The following is a 20621-nucleotide window of genomic DNA, read 5'->3' on the forward strand; positions in this document are numbered from 1 at the left end:
TGTTACATCAATTACAGTCCAGGAAGTTACACCCTTCTCCTGCAGTTACATACTGATAATCAGTTCCAAATATAGCACAATTCTTTCTGTGCTATGTGTTTTTATGTTGGACTGAAAAGGCAAGACTCTAAGATTTGGGACAAATTGATGGATCATGTACAAATGTAACTCAGTTAATGAAGTAGAATATGGATAGATTCCTACAACAGATGAGAAAAAAAGTTCAAAGCTTATAATTTGGATATATGAAATCCAACAAGCAGAGTAAACAAGAATATTTTGTATCTTAAAGAGATTACATGAAGGTTTCTTCTAAAACATACACTGATGACTTCTTATTTCATGCTTATGATTTTCTTTTCATCTTGCCTATGAGTTTTTAAATTGGAAGGGGAAGCTAGAGGGACAGGATAGGGATTCTGTTAGTCTACCGACCACCCTGCTGCACTACAGTCTCCCTACCAGAGCTAGCCAGAGTGGTCTCAGACTCATTGTGCTGGGGGACTTCAATGTTCATGCCAAGATCACTCTGTCAGGAGCGGTTCAGGGCTTCATGGCCCCCATGGCAACCATAGACCTGTCCCAATTAGTATCGGTCTAACCCACAGTGCTGGACACACGCTGGATCTGGTTTTCTGTCAGGGATGGGAAGAAGATGGCAGGGTGGAGGAGCTGACCATCACTCCATTGCCATGGACCGACCACTACTTGATCAGGTTTAGACTTATTGCGCCTTACTATCTCTTCAGGGGTGGTGGACCCATTAAAATGGTCAGCCCCAGGAGACTTATGGATCCAAATGGTTTTCTGATAACTCTTGGGGATAGCACAACACCACAAATATGATATCATAGCCATCACTGAAACCTGGTGGGATGACTCCTATCGCTGGAATGTAGATATCAAGGGCTATAACCTCTTTCACAGAAACCGAACAAAGGGGAGAGGAGGCGGAGTAGCCTTATATGTCAAAAACTCTTATGCTGCAGAAGAGATTCAAGACAGCAATCTGGGAAACCAGCTTGAAATCATCTGGATAAGAATCAAGGGAACTGGGACTAAAAAAGATGTCGTTGTAGGCGTCTACTACAGACCCCCAAGCCAGGAGGAAGAACTTGATGAAGTCTTCTGCCAACAGTTGACCAAACAGGCACAGAAAAGAGATGTAGTAGTCATGGGCGATTTCAACTATCCCGATATTTGCTGGAAAACAAACTCGGCCAAGAGTACAAGGTCCAACAAATTCCTCGCTTGCCTTGCAGACAATTTCATGGTCCAGAAGGTAGAAGAGGCAACAAGGGGATTGGCTACTCTTGATCTCATCCTAACAAATGCGGAGGACCTGATCGATGTGGTCGAAGTGGTAGGATCCTTAGGGGCAAGTGACCATGTGCTCCTGCAATTTGAGGTACAAAGGAAGGCCGAAACTAAGACAAGTCAAACCCGCATTTTGGACTTTAGGAGAGCTGATTTCCAAAAAATGAAGGAAACACTGAGCAGCATTCCGTGGACACAGATACTAAAAGACAAGGGAGTTACGGATGGATGGGAATTTCTCAAGAGTGAAATACTCAAGACGCAATTGCAAACTGTGCCAACAAAGAGAAAAAATAGGACAAGTGCAAAGAAGCCAGAATGGATGTCCAAAGAACTTCTAACTGTGCTAAGACACAAAAGAGACATGCACAAGAAGTGGAAAAAGGGAGAAATCACCAAAGAAGAATTCAAACAAATAGCCAACACCTGTAGGGAAAAGGTCCGCAAGGCTAAAGCACAAAATGAGCTCAGGCTTGCCAGGGACATTAAAAACAATAAAAAGGGCTTCTATTCTTATGTCAGTAGAAAAAGGAAAAACAAGGAGGCGATAGGACCTCTTTGCGGAGAAGATGGGGCAATGCTGACAGGGGATAGGGAAAAGGCAGAACTACTTAATGCCTTCTTTGCCTCGGTCTTCTCACAAAAAGAGAGTCTTCAACCTCAGCAAGATGGAGTGGATGAAGGATTGGAGGACATCCAACCCCAAATTGGGAAAGAAGTCGTCCAGGAATACCTGGCCGCTCTTAATGAATTCAAGTCCCCAGGGCCAGATCAACTACACCCCAGAGTATTGAAGGAACTAGCGGAAGTCATTTCGGAACCATTGGCAACCATCTTTGAGAGTTCTTGGAGAACGGGGGAAGTTCCAGCAGATTGGAGGAGGGCCAATGTGGTCCCAATCTTCAAGAAGGGAAAAAAGGACGACCCAAACAACTACCATCCGGTCAGCCTCACGTCGATACCGGGCAAGATTCTGGAAAAGATTGTTAAGGAAGCGGTCTGCAAACACTTAGAAACAAATGCAGTCATCGCTAATAGTCAACATGGATTTATCAAAAACAAGTCATGCCAGACTAATCTGATCTCTTTCTTCGATAGAGCTACAAGCTGGGTAGATGCGGGGAATGCCGTGGATGTAGCGTACCTGGATTTCAGTAAGGCCTTCGACAAGGTCCCCCATGACCTTCTGGCAAGGAAACTAGTCCAATGTGGGCTAGGCAAAACTACGGTGAGGTGGATCTGTAATTGGTTAAGTGGACGAACACAGAGAGTGCTCACTAATGCTTCCTTTTCATCTTGGAAAGAAGTGACAAGTGGAGTGCCTCAGGGTTCCGTCCGGGGCCCGGTCCTGTTCAACATCTTTATTAATGACTTAGATGAAGGGCTAGAAGGCATGATCATCAAGTTTGCAGACGACACCAAATTGGGAGGGATAGCCAATAGTCCAGAGGACAGGAGCAGAATTCAAAACGATCTTGACAGATTAGAGAGATGGGCCAAAACTAACAAAATGAAGTTCAACAGTGACAAATGCAAGATACTCCACTTTGGCAGAAAAAATGAAATGCAAAGATACAGAATGGGGGACGCCTGGCTCGAGAGCAGTACGTGTGAAAAAGATCTTGGAGTCCTCGTGGACAACAAGTTAAACATGAGCCAACAATGTGATGTGGCGGCAAAAATAGCCAATGGGATTTTGGCCTGCATCAATAGGAGCCTAGTGTCTAGATCTAAGGAAGTAATGCTACCCCTCTATTCTGCTTTGGTTAGACCACATCTGGAATATTGTGTCCAATTCTGGGCACCACAATTCAAGAGAGATATTGACAAGCTGGAATGTGTCCAGAGGAGGGCGACTAAAATGATCAAGGGTCTGGAGAACAAGCCCTATGAGGAGCGGCTTAGGGAACTGGGCATGTTTAGCCTGAAGAAGAGAAGGCTGAGAGGAGATATGATAGCCATGTATAAATATGTGAGAGGAAGCCACAGGGAGGAGGGAGCAAGCTTGTTTTCTGCTTCCTTGGAGACTAGGACGCGGAACAATGGCTTCAAACTACAAGAGAGGAGATTCCATCTGAACATTAGGAAGAACTTCCTGACTGTGAGAGCCGTTCAGCAGTGGAACTCTCTGCCCCGGAGTGTGGTGGAGGCTCCTTCTTTGGAAGCTTTTAAGCAGAGGCTGGATGGCCATTTGTCAGGGGTGATTTGAATGCAATATTCCTGCTTCTTGGCAGGGGGTTGGACTGGATGGCCCATGAGGTCTCTTCCAACTCTTTGATTCTATGATTCTATGATTCTATTCCCACCTCCATGGTAAGTGACCCTGTCGAGGCCCTAGTCTCTCTCTGGGATAGGGAGATGACCAGGGCTATAGACATGATCGCTCCAGAACGCCCCCTCTCGAGTAACCGAGCTAAACCAGCTACTTGGTTCACAGAGGAGCTGGCAGTGATGAAGTGAAATAAGAGGTGGTTAGAGTGCGTGTGACGATGGAAGCATAGCGGGTCAGTCCAAGCACGTCTAGTTTCCTTTTTAAAGATCTATGACATGGTAATAAAGGCTGCAAAAAAAAATGTCTTGTGGTCAATATTGCGTCCACTAACAACCATCCAGCTGAGCTGTTCTGAGTTGTCAGAGGACTATTAAATCCGCCTCAGAGTGAGATCCCTGACAACTTGGCAGATTGCTGTGAAACATTTGCTCAGTTCTTTGTGGACAAACTTGCACTGATCCATTCTGACTTCGACGTCACGTTAACAGCAGTCTCTGAGGATGTAACACGAACATCTGTTTGTCCGGTTTTAATGGATTCATTTTGATTGGTTCAGCTCAAAAATGTGGACAAGATCCTTGGAGAGGTGAGGCCTTCCACATGCATCCTAGACCCCTGCCCGTCCTGACTGATAAAAGAAGTCAGAGGGGGTTTGGCAGAGTGGGTTAAGGTGGTGGTTAATGCCTCCTTACAGGAGGGCAAGATTCCAGCCAGCCTAAAACAGGCTGTTATAAAACTGCTGTTGAAAAAACCATCATTGGAACCCCACTCAATTAGTCAATTTTCAGCCAGTTTCCAATCTTTCCTACTTGGGCAAAGTCATGGAACGTGTGGTGGCCTCGCAATTCCAGGAGTTCTTGGTAGACACTGATTATCTAGATCCGGTACAGTTTGGCTTTAGGCTGGGACATGGCACTGAAACAGCCTTGGTCACCTTAGTAGATGATCTATGTCGGAAGCTAGACATGGGGAGTGTGTCCCTGTTGATCCTGCTGGACCTCTCAGCGGCCTTCAATACCGTTGACCATGGTATCCTTCTGGCACGCCTCGCAGAAATGGGACTTGGAGGTACTGCTCTGCAGGGGCTCCAGTCCTTCCTGGAGGGTCGGTCTCAGAAGGTGTTACTGGGTGACACCTGTTCGACTCCACAACCGTTGTCTTGTGAAGTCCCTCAGGGTTCAGTACTGTCCTCAATGTTATTTAACATCTACATGAAGCCGCTGGAGGAGATCATCCAGAGTTTCGGAGTAAGGTGTCATCTGTATGCAGATGACGTCCAAATCTGTCACTCCTTCCCATCTGTTACTAAGGAGGCTGTTCAGACCTTGAACCAGTGCTTGGCTGCTGTGTTGGACAGGATGAGGGCTAACAAATTGAAATTGAATCCAGACAAGACAGAGGTCCTCCTGGTCAGTTGAAAGGCCAAACAGGGCATAGGATTACAGCCTGTGTTGGATGGGGTTACACTCCCCCTGAAGACGCAGGTTCACAGCTTGAGAGTGATCCTGGATTCATTGCTGAGCCTGGAACCCCAGGTTTTGGAGGTGGCCAGGAGAGCTTTTGCACAGTTAAAACTTGTGTTCCAGCTGTGCCCGTACCTTGGGAAGTCTGACCTGGCCACAGTGGTCCACACTCTGGTTACATCTCGAATAGATTACTGCAATGTGCTCCACATGGGGCTGCCTTTGAAGACAGTTCGGAAACTTCAGCTAGTCCAACGGGCAGCAGCCAGGTTACTAACCAGGGTAACATACAGGGAGCATACCACCCCCTTGCTATGCCAGCTCCACTGGCTGCCGGTCCATCTCTGGGCCCAATTCAAAGTGCTGATTTTGACCTATAAAGATCTATATGGTTCTGGCCCAGCTTACTTGTTGGAACGCATCCACCCCTATGTCCCACCTCATAATCTAAGATCATCTGGGGAGGCCCTGCTCTCACTCCCATCAACAGCAAAAATGCATCTGGCAGGGATGAGAGACAGGGCCTTCTTGGCTGTGGCCCCCCGCCTATGGAACACACTCCCAAATGAGGTAAGATCCACTCCCTCCCTCCTGTCTTTTAGAAAATAAAATAAAATCATGGTTCTGGGACTAGGCCTTTGGACAGTAGGTGTATGTAGCATTTTAAAGGGACCTTGACTGGAATGGCGATTTGACTGACAAGACCGTTTTATTGTTTTAATGCTTGTTGATGTATTGTTTTAATTATGATTTATGTTTAATTGTGATTTTACTATTGTAATTGTTTGTATTGGCATTGTACCGGTGCCTAATGTAAGGCATTGAATTTTGTCATTATTTATGTGTAAACCGCTTTGAGTCCCCCCAGGGGTGAGAAAGGCGGTGTATAAATACTGCAAATAAATAAATAAATAAATAAATAAATAATAGAGAGGCAGACTGATTTTCCCTCCTGTTTTCCCTCTGTTTGCTGTTCATGTAGGCTCAGGTCATTGCCATATAATCCAATTCTCGGTGGTGGCCCCCCACCTGTGGAACTCACTTCCCGGGGAAATTAGATCTGCAACATTGCTCTTTTCCTTCAGGAAAAAACTAAAGACATGGATCTGGTACCAGGCATTCGGACAAGCGGGCAGATAAAGAAATAACTTTGATGATGATTAGGAAATGATTAATGGATTACATCTATGGAACTCTGAAAGACAAAACGCTGATCACGAGAGTAGTTTTTATATGATGTGTTATGTACTTGTTGTTGATTGTGTTAACTGTGATAACTGTTTTTAACTATGGTTTTGTATATTAAGTGTAATTTGTATAGGCATCGAATTGTGCCTTTTCTGTAAGCCGCCCTGAGTCCTCCTTCGGGGGTAGAGAAGGGCGGGATAAAAGTACCCGAAATAATAATAATAATAATAATAATAATAATAATAATAAATAATTATCTACTTTGAACTAGATTATATGAGTTTACATTGCCATATAATCTGGACTTTATGTGGCAGTGTATAAGTGGCCTTAGTAACTTTGCCTATTATAGGCAGGGAGAGGCACCTACAGTAGAATAAGTTAGAATCCCATTCTTTCCCAGATTCAGCTTTATTGTATTACTTTAGACAGAAACTGCTGCAACAAGACATCTAAAGTCTATGTTATACCAGACCTCCTTTGGAGTGTCAATCAATCCCAGAGATCTCCAGTGTGACAATCAGAAGCAGGAACTCTGTCACCAGTAGAGACTGCTGGTAGGAACTTCATGGAAACATCAGTCTGTCGTGTCGCAATTAGTAAAAGAACGGATCTTTCAGCAACTGTTGCCCAATAAAACAGAGCTGTAGTAGTGATAGAGCAACTGTAAAGGTGAGTCATTTATTCGTACCTGCAATGTCGAATTCTAGAATTTATGGTTAATAAATTAAATGGGAGACAATGCTAAAGAGCCAAGAAATGTTACATTTCCTAGGTTTTAAAAAATCTAGCCTTAGGGGTTTTTTATTTTTGCAAAATTGATTTATGATTTTTTTGGTTAGTTCCTTGTGGCTGCAGAATTACTAGGTTTAGGTCAAAAGATCCATACCACATACTCAAAGGTAGTCCCAGTGTCTATTTAAGATAATTTAAAATTTAATGTACATACATTGGATCCTCAGTATCCAATGATGTTTGATTCCAGGATCCTTATGGATCCCAAATTCTGTTATAAATAATGGTGTAGTAAAAAAAGGTCCCTTATAAAAATGGCAAATGACTCTAATGAGTGCCAGAGATTGCCCAAAGATCTGTGAAATGCCAAAAGATTACAGCTGTTTGGTTACACATAGTGCTTGGCCTACAGTAAGAACAAAGACTCTTCTCAACAGGGCTGAATCCCAGGAGGAAATGGAATATTTAATCCCAGTTCCTCCCAGAAGTCAGACTCAATACCTCTGCCAAACCCCAGGCTTTCCCTGGGTGGTGGCTACATGCAGCTAGCCAGCTTCCAGCCCCCACATTTACCCCCAAAATGTACCTGAGAGGCCTGGCTGCATGCTCAGGCCCCTCCATCAAGAACTCCTAGCTTGTCAAAATCCCTCTTCCCCCCTCCCAACCTTTTGACACGCCATTTTGATGCGTCAGGAGCTTTCAATGGAGGGGCCTGAGCATGCAGCCAGGCCCTTCAGGTAAGTTTTGGGTGTAAATGGGGGCTGGAAGGGGAGAGTAGGTTGTCATCCCAATCCTTTGGGCTCCAGGAGCCCAAAGAACTGGGATTGCTGTGGGGATTTACACCAGGGATTACAAGTATGGCTGGTTGAATCTGTGGATAAAGAGCCTGTGGGTACCGAGATCTAACTGCACTCAGAATTTTTCTTTTTTAAATCAGGTGTGGCAAACAACTTGTGTATTTGCTTCATTTGTTTGCTTTAATGTATTAGGAATGTAGTAGCTGTTATAAAACATAGAATAAGGAGCCAGGGTGGGGAGAATGAAGTTTTAGTCATTCGCTGCATGACTGAAATAATAGAATCGACAATTTAAAAGTAAGAATTGTGCAATCTTACAGATATTTTGAACTGCAATGTCCAGTATTCCTTGTCACTGCCTGTGCTGACTGCAATGGGTGGGAGCTGCACTTCAACAAATGCCTGTTGAACTGTATACATTCCTCTCTGCTCTAAAAAGGGGGTTACCACCTCTTCACATGGGGCATTTTCGCCCTGTTTTGTCACTTTGTCTCATGGCAAGGACAGGGCCTGCTGTGAACTATCACACAATGCACATCAGGCCCCACCCCCAAAAGGCACTTCCTCCACCAGTATGAGGAGGAATACATCAACAAGCATTTTGGATAGCTCTGATGGAACTACCCACATTTTCCTTCCCTTTTCCCCATATGATGGGGGAAAGGGCAGCAGGGCAATGTGTGTTGCCATGCGTTGCCACCCTTTCTCCCATCTGATGGGGACAGGGTGCCAATGCACCCTGTCCCATCTCTACCATGTGATGTGGTAAGGTGGAAGGGTGCGTGGGGTGCCACGAGTCACCCCACGTGCCTTCCTTTTCTCCAGCAATTGCCGGCACAATGGCATGGCTCAAAAGGGCCATGTGAAGAAGTCCTTAGAGAATGCTTCCCTCGTTTATTGGGAATGTAAAAATATAAAACCTATAATGTAGAATTTCTTAAGTGAACCACTCTTTCCACACAGAGATTGCAATAACATGAAAACTGCCTCAGTTCAATGTCTTCATGTTGCGGCAATCAGGAAAACATTATTGAGAAGTTTATTTCACTTTCAAGTTTATTCTTTATGTGAATGATGTTGACCGTTGCCTTGTTATGAAATGAAGTATCATTGTCTCTTTAATTCACCTGGGTATTGGCTTGAAGTTAACTTTGTACCTGCTTTTTACTTCCTGCTTGGACAGCTTTTGTTAATTATTACAAATCGAGGGAGTGCACATTAGTTCTAAACGCAAGGCTTATCTTAGTACAAGATAAAATATTATAGGAAATAGACAAGGTGCTCAGTCAGAAAACCAAAGCTGCACAAAATGTTTTTGGACCTTCCTGGTGAATTATAAAGGTGAACCCATTCAGAATATGTGGTTATGTGCCAACACGAGGAATTATTTACATGGAAAAAACAGAACAGTCTCCACCAGGAATTTTCTCAAGGGTTTTAAACGGTGTTCTTTAGTACAAAAAGGTAAGGTAACTCTTGTTGAATTACTATATTTTGTATGGAATGACAATGAGGTGTTCTAAGCAAGGGGAATCCATGATCAGGAATGACATTAGCAAAAAGATGTTACAACTCTGTAATTGAACATTACAGATTAACAAATTAGGAATTTGAAGTATGTAGTAGGAAGTATAATAAACAAAAAGTAGGAAGTGGGGGGAAAGTCTCTTATTTTGTATGCCATCTTTTACAGCACAATTATATGAATATTTACCTAGAAGTAAGTCTCTCTGTGTAGAATGTGTCTTTCTCACTAGTAAATGCTTAACATTTCAAACTGAATTTAATTGTGTGTGTGTGTATGTACCCTCAAGTCACCTTTTGATTTGTGGTGATTCACGAAAGCTTTTCCTTTACTGGTGTTTTTGCCCACTCCTTCTCTTGTAATATAGCCTACAGCACCTGGTATTTGTTGGTCATCTCCCATCCAAGTACTAACCAGAGCTGACCCTGCTTAGCTTCCAAGGTCACATAAAATCTGCTATATTTAAGGTATTTAGGTGAACACATAGCAATAATTATGTAGAAATTGATTTTTGTGCTCAAACTAAAACTGTGTGCAAATAATCCTGCCTTCTCCCACAAGAAATGAAGACTCTAGAAACTTACTTATTATTTACTGTTTACTTTTCTGGCCCCAGAGTGGAACTGTTGGTGAGTCTGTCTCTACCTGACACGCATCTGACCCAAGTAAGTGGGCAGTTCTCTCTTGTACCAAGAAAGAGGAAGTACTGCCTTGTACCAGCCTTGTTTAAGCAGAGTAGACATATATCTAAATAACTGGAGTGTCATTTTGTGAGAAATATTTTAAAGAGCAGAAGCCAATAAGGGAGGTTTTTCTGTGAACCTGATTGTAGCTCCAAGTATTGGCCCTCATTGTTGGGGCTGCTAGGATTTGCAGTGTAATAAGACCTAGAGCAGTCATCTTCAAACTGCAGCCCTCCTGCTGTTTGGGCCTTCAACTCCCAGAATTCCCGACAATTGAACAAGCCCGTTAGGGCTTCTAGGAGTAGGAAGCCCAAACAGCTGGAGGGCCACAATTTGAGGATGCCTGACCTAGTGGGTCCTACGGTTCTCACTCTAGTTTTTTTAAATGAGGATATATTTTTTAAGGCAGTTGACTGTGGACTGAGATATGACTCATCCTGAACACTTCTAAGAATTCCTTATGTGAAGATCGTTTTTCTTAGAAATACTTCAACTAAATACTGTTTCTTAGTAGCTTAGCTGGAATCCATGGAGTCCATGACATTTAAGTGTGGAGAGGAGCAAACCACAGACCACTTACTACAATGCAACCTGAGCACTGCCACTTCCACGGTGGAGGACCTTCTTATAGTGACACTGGAGGCACTCAAAGTAGCCAGCTTCTAGTCAAAGAAAATTTAGTATAATGTCAAGTTTTTAACTTTATTCGTGGTTTTTCTATACATTCTAACTGTATTCTCAATTTGCTTCTGACGTGATAAATAGTAATAAATAATAGATGGAGAGTTCCAAGTATTTTTCAGATGTATGATAATGTGCACAGGAATTTTGTATATTTTATGGCATAACACTGAACAATACTTTTGAGGGCAGTTCATTTTCATATCTTAACATAGCAGTAAGCCATGTTCCTTTTTACTCATTCTCTCACCATAGTCTTGAATCCTGTGATCTCTGCATAATATTCAAGAACATCTATCATCAAATGCCTATAATATTCTGGTATGTATGATGCTTCTAATATTTATTCCCTCTGAAGGGTAACATTTTGTGTTTTTCAGTATCCTTGAGCGTTTTTCTTTCTTTGAATCTATAACTTGGAAATGTTGATTAAAAGTACAGGATACAATAATATATATTATGGTAATGTCTATGCATCCTTTTTTTTTCCAGATTCAAAGAAAGAGCTTGCCAAATGGGTAGATGCCTCAAATGGACTGGATTGACCTTGAGTCTTCTAACCATTTTGTCAGGTAGGACCGATTTATGTTTGGATGGGTAGTGTGAGGACTTTTGTATAACTCATCAGTTTAGTATCTGTCAATGTATAACTCATCAGTTTAGAATCTGTCAATTTGCAATGAAATAATGTTGTGTGTGTGTGAGAGAGAGTGGGGGGGGGGGGAGAGAGCATGCACACATGCACAAACATGCAGAAGCACAGCTTCATGTTACCTGTCAACCACTGACACAATCCTGGCAAACTGCCCCAGCTTTTAGGTAAGCTGCTATAAAAAAATCTCAGAGCCTCCTACCTGGAGAGCAGATTGCAGGAATGGGCTACATTACAGGATTGTCTCAAATTATTCTGACTTCATTCCAGAATAATTCCAAATCCAACAAAGTGGAAACTCAGGTCTAACCTGCAAAGCTACTATATATCTTGCACTGTCATAACCACCAACATTTTACAGATCAACAACAGGACAAATGTGGCCAAAGATCAGATTGTGGTCAAGACGATTCAAGTTATTCATAAAAAAGAACAGATGAACTATGGAAGGCTGCCATGGCTTGCTTTTGTCTGAGCCTATTGGGAATAACAAGATTCTTCTATGGTGGCACAGCGGGTTAAACCACTGAGCTGCTAAACTTGTTGACCGAAAGGCTGTAGGTTGAATCTGGGGAGCAGCGGGAGTTTCCGCTGTCTGCCCCAGCTTCTGCCATCCTAGCAGTTCAAAAACATGCAAATGTGAGTAGATCAATAGGTACTGCTCCAGCAGGAAGTTAATGGCGCTCCATGCAGTCATGCTGGTCACATGATCTTGGAGGTGTCTACAGATAATGCCGGCTCTTCAACTTAGAAATGGTGATGAGTACCAACACCCAGAGTCGGACACAACTGGATGTAATGTCAGGAGGAAACCTTTACCTTTTACTCTAGAAGCACTGTGGTGGCATTTGGGGACAAGAATGGATTGTTTTTCTTAGGATGTGGTTCTTCAAGGTCCCATAGGGAGAAATGTATAGTTGTCCATGCATGTATCAGATGAATTTTGTGTTCATGAGCATTTATAATATAAAACCAAATACAGTATCTACTTTTGGGCACAATGTAATAAAGGTAAGTGAGACAATCGAGATCAGGGTTTAGCAGGAAACATCTCTATTTATATTCCAGGGCAAATGTGAAAACCAAAGAAAAGCAGTGTATTGAAAATGGAGTGCATCCTCAAAATCTCAAATCTGTCATTGCAAACCCTAGATAGTTATAATAGATCCAGAAAAGATCTAACATCTGTATCTGTATATATAATAAAGAAGAGTGTTTGTTTGTATCGGACAGAGGAAGTGCGGCGGGAGGAGTATGTGGCAGCGTTCTGATTGGCTGCCGCTGTGGTGCTATTTGCATATGGTCTCTGATTGGCCAGCTTCAATAGGCGCCCCTGGTGGAGAAGAGGGTTCATGGCAGAAACGGGGCATGACAGAAGGAAATTTGCATATGGTCTCTGATTGGCCAGCCTCAAATGCAAGATTCCGAGATGAAAAAGAGAGGAAAGGAAAGGCCGGGGCCTGGGTCAGAACACTACCAATACAGACTGAAATAGGCACACAGAGCCCCCATCACCCACTCTACATCCTACTGCAGTTTGGAGGACTATGAACCATGGATGATGGGACTTGCAGTACCACCACTCACATTCTGAGACCGCTGCTAACCTTATCCAATGACTGATCAGGACCAAACTTCGCACATAGACCTCTCATGACCCACTTTACGTCCTGGTGTGGTTTGGCCGGGGATGGACCGTGGATTATGGGACTTGCAGTACCATTGCTCAATTCCTCAGACCACTGCAACCCTCATCCAATTACCAATAAATACCAAAGTTGGCACACTGAGTCTCCATGACAAACTCTACATCCAGGTGCAGTTTGAAGGAGGATGCACCATGGGCGATGGGACTTGCAATACCTGCACTCCCTTCCTAAGACCATTACAACTGCCAACGATGATGGATCAGGACCACAATTTACACAGAGAGCCTGCATAACTCACTCTACATCCTGGTGCGGTTTGGAAGAATTTGACAATGGATGATGGGACTTGCGGTCACTTCACTCACTTCCTGAGACCCTCGCCAATGACTCATCAAGACTAAACTTGGCACATGGAGCTTCAATGACCCACTCTACATCCTGGAGCAGTTTGGAGGACGACAGACCATGGATGATGGGACTTCAAGTACCTCCACTACCCAAGACTGCTGCAAAACTCATCTAATGACCAATCAAGACTAACGTTGGCACACAGAGCCCCCATGACCCACTCTACATCCTGCTGCAGTTTTGGAGAAGGGTGGACCATGGATGATGGAACTTCCAGTACCTTCACTCACATTCTGAGACCTCTGCAAACCTCATCCAATGACGGATCAAGACCAAACATGGCACATAGACCTCTCATGACCCACTTTATGTCCAGGTGTTGTTTGGAAAAAATTGGAGATGGATGATGGGACTTACAGTACCTTTGCTCACTTCCTGAGACCACTGAGACCCTCGCCAATGACTAATCAAGACTAAACTTGCCACATGGAGCTCCAATGACCCACTCTACATCCTGCTGCAGTTTGGAGGAGGACAGACCATGGATGATGGGACTTCAAGTACCTCCACTCCCTTCCAAAGATTGCTGCAACCCTCTTCAAATGACCAATCAAGACCACACTTGGCACACAGAGCCCCCATGATCCACTCTACATCCTGCTGCAGTTTGAAAGGGGATGGACTTTGGATGATGGGACTTGCAGTACCTTCACTCACTTACTGACACCACTGCCACCCTCATCTAATGACTGATAAAGACCAAACTTGGCACACAGAGCCCCCATGACCCACTCTATATCCTGCTGCTGTTTGTAGGAGGATGGCCCATGGATGATGGGACTTCAAGTACCTTCACTCACTTCCTGAAAATAATGCTGCCATTATCCAAAGACCAATAAAGACCAAACTTGGCATACAGAACCGCCATTACCCACTTTCTCTAATAACCCGGGCAACGCCGGGTCCCCAAGCTAGTATATAATAAAGAAGAGTGTTTGTTTGTATCGGACAGAGGAAGTGCGGCGGGAGGAATATGTGGCAGCGTTCTGATTGGCTGCCGCTGTGGTGCTATTTGCATATGGTCTCTGATTGGCCAGCTTCAATAGGAGCCCCTGGTGGAGAAGAGGGTTCATGGCAGAAACGGGGCATGACAGAAGGAAATTTGCATATGGTCTCTGATTGGCCAGCCTCAAATGCAAGATTCCGAGATGAGAAAGAAAGGAAAGGAAAGGCCGGGGGCTGGGTCAGAACACTACCAATACAGATGAAACTTGGCACACAGAGCCCCCATCACCCACTCTACATCCTACTGCAGTTTGGAGGAGTATGAACCATGGATGATGGGACTTGCAGTACCACCACTCACATTCTGAGACCGCTGTTAACCTCATCCAATGACTGATCAGGACCAAACTTCGCACAGAGACCTCTCATGACCCACTTTACGTCCTGGTGTGGTTTGGCTGGGGATGGACCGTGGATTATGGGACTTGCAGTACCATTGCTCAATTCTTGAGACCACTGCAACCCTCATCCAATTACCGATAAAAACCAAACTTGGCACACTGAGTCTCCATGACCCACTCTACATCCTGGTGCGGCTTGGAGGAGGATGCACCATGGACGATGGGACTTGCAATACCTGCACTCCCTTCCTAAAACCATTATAACTGCCAACAATGATGGATCAGGACCACAATTTACACAGAGAGCCCACATAACCCACTCTACATCCTGGTGCGGTTTGGAAGAATTTGACAATGGATGATGGGACTTGCAGTCACTTCCTGAGACCACTGAGACCCTTGCCAATGACTGATCAAGACCAAACTTGGCACACAGAGTCCCCATGACCCACTCTACATCCTGGTGCAATTTTGAGGAGGACAGACCATGGATGATGGGACTTGAAGTACCTCCACTCCCTTCCCAAGACAGCTGCAACCCTCATCTAATGTCTGATCAAGATCAAACTTGGCACACAGAGCCCCCATGACCCACTCTGCATCCTGCTGCAGTTTGAAGGAGGATCCACTTTGGATGATGGGACTTACAGTACCATCACTCACATTCTGAGACCTCTGTTAACCTCATCCAATGACTGATCAGGACCAAACTTCGCACAGAGACCTCTCATGACCCACTTTACGTCCTGGTGTGGTTTGGCTGGGGATGGACCGTGGATTATGGGACTTGCAGTACCATTGCTCAATTCTTGAGACCACTGCAACCCTCATCCAATTACCAATAAAGACCAAACTTGGCACACTGAGTCTCCATGACTCACTCTACATCCTGGTGCGGCTTGGAGGAGAATGTACCATGGACGATGGGACTTGCAATACCTGCACTCCCTACCTAAAACCATTATAACTGCCAACAATGATGGATCAGGACCACAATTTACACAGAGAGCCCGCATAACCCACTCTACATCCTGGTGCGGTTTGGAAGAATTTGACAATGGATGATGGGACTTGCAGTCACTTCACTCACTTCCTGAGACCACTGAGACCCTCGCCAATGACTAATCAAGACTAAACTTGCCACATGGAGCTCCAATGACCCACTCTACATCCTGCTGCAGTTTGGAGGAGGACAGACCATGGATGATGGGACTTCAAGTACCTCCACTTCCTTCCAAAGATTGCTGCAACCCTCTTCAAATGACCAATCAAGACCACACTTGGCACACAGAGCCCCCATGATCCACTCTACATCCTGCTGCAGTTTGAAAGGGGATGGACTTTGGATGATGGGACTTGCAGTACCTTCACTCACTTACTGACACCACTGCCACCCTCATCTAATGACTGATAAAGACCAAACTTGGCACACAGAGCCCCCATGACCCACTCTATATCCTGCTGCTGTTTGTAGGAGGATGGCCCATGGATGATGGGACTTCAAGTACCTTCACTCACTTCCTGAAAATAATGCTGCCATTATCCAAAGACCAATAAAGACCAAACTTGGCATACAGAACCGCCATTACCCACTTTCTCTAATAACCCGGGCAACGCCGGGTCCCCAAGCTAGTATATAATAAAGAAGAGTGTTTGTTTGTATCGGACAGAGGAAGTGCGGCGGGAGGAATATGTGGCAGCGTTCTGATTGGCTGCCGCTGTGGTGCTATTTGCATATGGTCTCTGATTGGCCAGCTTCAATAGGAGCCCCTGGTGGAGAAGAGGGTTCATGGCAGAAACGGGGCATGACAGAAGGAAATTTGCATATGGTCTCTGATTGGCCAGCCTCAAATGCAAGATTCCGAGATGAGAAAGAAAGGAAAGGAAAGGCCGGGGGCTGGGTCAGAACACTACCAATACAGATGAAACTTGGCACACAGAGCCCCCATCACCCACTCTACATCCTACTGCAGTTTGGAGGAGTATGAACCATGGATGATGGGACTTGCAGTACCACCACTCACATTCTGAGACCGCTGTTAACCTCATCCAATGACTGATCAGGACCAAACTTCGCACAGAGACCTCTCATGACCCACTTTACGTCCTGGTGTGGTTTGGCTGGGGATGGACCGTGGATTATGGGACTTGCAGTACCATTGCTCAATTCTTGAGACCACTGCAACCCTCATCCAATTACCGATAAAAACCAAACTTGGCACACTGAGTCTCCATGACCCACTCTACATCCTGGTGCGGCTTGGAGGAGGATGCACCATGGACGATGGGACTTGCAATACCTGCACTCCCTTCCTAAAACCATTATAACTGCCAACAATGATGGATCAGGACCACAATTTACACAGAGAGCCCACATAACCCACTCTACATCCTGGTGCGGTTTGGAAGAATTTGACAATGGATGATGGGACTTGCAGTCACTTCCTGAGACCACTGAGACCCTTGCCAATGACTGATCAAGACCAAACTTGGCACACAGAGTCCCCATGACCCACTCTACATCCTGGTGCAATTTTGAGGAGGACAGACCATGGATGATGGGACTTGAAGTACCTCCACTCCCTTCCCAAGACAGCTGCAACCCTCATCTAATGTCTGATCAAGATCAAACTTGGCACACAGAGCCCCCATGACCCACTCTGCATCCTGCTGCAGTTTGAAGGAGGATCCACTTTGGATGATGGGACTTACAGTACCATCACTCACATTCTGAGACCTCTGTTAACCTCATCCAATGACTGATCAGGACCAAACTTCGCACAGAGACCTCTCATGACCCACTTTACGTCCTGGTGTGGTTTGGCTGGGGATGGACCGTGGATTATGGGACTTGCAGTACCATTGCTCAATTCTTGAGACCACTGCAACCCTCATCCAATTACCAATAAAGACCAAACTTGGCACACTGAGTCTCCATGACTCACTCTACATCCTGGTGCGGCTTGGAGGAGAATGTACCATGGACGATGGGACTTGCAATACCTGCACTCCCTACCTAAAACCATTATAACTGCCAACAATGATGGATCAGGACCACAATTTACACAGAGAGCCCGCATAACCCACTCTACATCCTGGTGCGGTTTGGAAGAATTTGACAATGGATGATGGGACTTGCAGTCACTTCACTCACTTCCTGAGACCACTGAGACCCTCGCCAATGACTAATCAAGACTAAACTTGGCACATGGAGCTCCAATGACCCACTCTACATCCTGGTGCAGTTTGGAGGAGGACAGACCATGGATAATGGGACTGCAAGTACCTCCACTCCCCAAGACTGCTGCAAAACTCATGTAATGACCAATCAAGACCAAAGTTGGCACACAGAGCCCCCATGACCCACTCTACATCCTGCTGCAGTTTTGGAGAAGGGTGGACCATGGATGATGGAACTTCCAGTACCTTCACTCACATTCTGAGACCGCTGTTAACCTCATCCAATGACTGATCAGGACCAAACTTGCCACATAGACCATTACAAACTTGCCACATAGACTATTACAACTGCCAACAATGATGGATCAGGACCACAATTTACACAGACCCAGCATGACCCATTCTACATCCTGGTACAGTTTGGAAGAATTTGACAATGGATGATGGGACTTGCAGTCACTTCACTCACTTCCTGAGACCACTGAGACCCTCGCCAATGACTAATCAAGACTAAACTTGGCACATGGAGCTCCAATGACCCACTCTACATCCTGGTGCAGTTTGGAGGAGGACAGACCATGGATGATGGGACTGCAAGTACCTCCACTCCCCAAGACTGCTGCAAAACTCATGTAATGACCAATCAAGACCAAAGTTGGCACACAGAGCCCCCATGACCCACTCTACATCCTGCTGCAGTTTTGGAGAAGGGTGGACCATGGATGATGGAACTTCCAGTACCTTCACTCACATTCTGAGACCTCTGCAAACCTCATCCAATGGCGGATCAAGACCAAACTTGGCACATAGACCTCTCATGACCCACGTTACATCCTGGTGTTGTTTGGAAAAAATTGGAGATGGATGATGGGACTTGCAGTACCTTTGCTCACTTCCTGAGACCACTGAGACCCTCGCCAATGACTAATCAAGACTAAACTTGGCACATGGAGCTCCAATGACCCACCCTACATCCTGGTGCAGTTTGGAGGAGGACAGACCATGGATGATGGGACTTCAAGTACCTGCACTCCCTTCCAAAGATTGCTGCAACCCTCTTCTAATGACCAATCAAGACCAAACCTGCCACATAGAGCCCCCATGATCCACTCTACATTCTGCTGCTGTTTGAAAGAGGATGGACTTTGGATGATGGGACTTGCAGTACCATCACTCACTTACTGCCACCACTGCCACCCTCATCTAATGACTGATAAAGACCAAACTTGGCACACAGAGCCCCCATGACCCACTCTATATCCTGCTGCTGTTTGTAGGAGGATGGGCCATGGATGATGGGACTTCAAGTACGTTCACTAACTTCCTGAAAATATTGCAGCCGTTATCCAAAGACCAATAAAGACCAAACTTGGCATACAGAACCACCATTACCCACTTTCTCTAATAACCCGGGCAACGCCGGGTCCCCAAGCTAGTAAAATATAAAGTAGTAGTGTATTTCTCTTGAAAAAAAATCTGAAACAAGATTGCTAAAATGCGAATTCTCCTACATCTTTAGTGGGTTTATAGGGTGTCATAATTTGGAAATGACTTGAAGGCACACGTCAACAAAAAAGGTATATCATCAGATGTTGCTTGCCACCTGATTGTATGACAAGTAACAGCTGATGAAACCCCCTCTTGTACACAACAAGTATTGGAGTCTCCTCCTAAGATACACAACAAATGTTCATCTAGGCAGTTCGAAAGTTACTAGAATTCTTCCATTTCCAATTCTTCATTTTCGGACAATGAAACTATTATATAGTTCTACTTCTTTTTTAGGAGGAAAAAGTAGTAAATGATTGCACATGGAGTTTTAAGGGCAGTCATAACTATAGATGATATATTATATTGCAGAGATAGTAAGCCAACCCAAGTGAGTGAAAGCCAAAGTACAAGTGACATTTATTATGTAGTTCATCTTTGCATACCTGTGTTTTGTAAAAAAAAAAAGTGAGTATTTATTTATTATTTATTTATTTGCTGCATTTGTTGACCGCCGTTCTCAGCCCTAGGGCGACTCACGGCGGTGTACAACATATAAAAGACAATTTACAATAAAGCAATAACGAAATATCAACATATCAATAATACAACAAAAATATAGTTACACTAATAATCCGCTCCGTCTCATTGTAGAATCATAACCAATCTCGTAATCCATATTCCATTCCAGTCGTCATTGCCAATTATTGTAGCACTTAGTTAAATGCCTTCTCAAATAGCCATGTCTTTAGGCTCTTACGGAAAGACATAAGGGAGGGTGCCTGTCTGATGTCTACAGGGAGGGTGTTCCACAGCCGGGGGGCCACCACCGAGAAGGCCCTCTCTCTCGTCCCCGCCAGACGTGTATGGGGAACTATGGCATTAGGGTTATAACCCCTTCTCCCTATCACAGCAACAGGAACTTTAACCCCATAGCAATTGTGCTGGGAAGTTAGGATTAGGATTGGTGCCAGGACAAAGGATTTAAGACTCCTCTATCATGTTTCCCCAGAATAATTTTTTTTAGTTACACTATGTGAATTGTGTGTTAAACACCATATTGAATTTGGAATTGAAAGAGAAACTCAACTCTCAGGATGAAAGTACATGATACTTTTTACATGGATGGAAAAATGCTCTCCAAAGTGATGAAAAACATGTTTGTTGTAGCAAATGATGTTCTGAACTGTGTGTATCTCATTGTGCATGCTTTGTTTTGTGATTGGCCACTGGAAGG

General features: G+C 44.6%; 1 protein-coding gene across 1 annotated transcript in view; it reads left to right on the plus strand.

Annotated features, from left to right (window-relative positions):
• Window positions 1–9127: 9127 nt before the first annotated feature.
• The window catches only part of IGSF5 (immunoglobulin superfamily member 5), a 51056-nt gene continuing 39562 nt past the window's right edge, over window positions 9128–20621 (plus strand). The window contains exons 1-3 of the mRNA XM_060770309.2: window positions 9128–9236; window positions 10917–10982; window positions 11154–11233. Coding sequence (XP_060626292.2) covers window positions 11176–11233 — 58 coding nt within the window. The 5' untranslated portion in view covers window positions 9128–9236; window positions 10917–10982; window positions 11154–11175. The remainder of the gene's footprint in view (window positions 9237–10916; window positions 10983–11153; window positions 11234–20621) is intronic.

This window comes from Anolis sagrei, chromosome 3 (genome assembly GCF_037176765.1).
Source record: "Anolis sagrei isolate rAnoSag1 chromosome 3, rAnoSag1.mat, whole genome shotgun sequence".
In the NCBI taxonomy this organism is placed as follows: Eukaryota; Metazoa; Chordata; class Lepidosauria; order Squamata; family Dactyloidae; genus Anolis; species Anolis sagrei.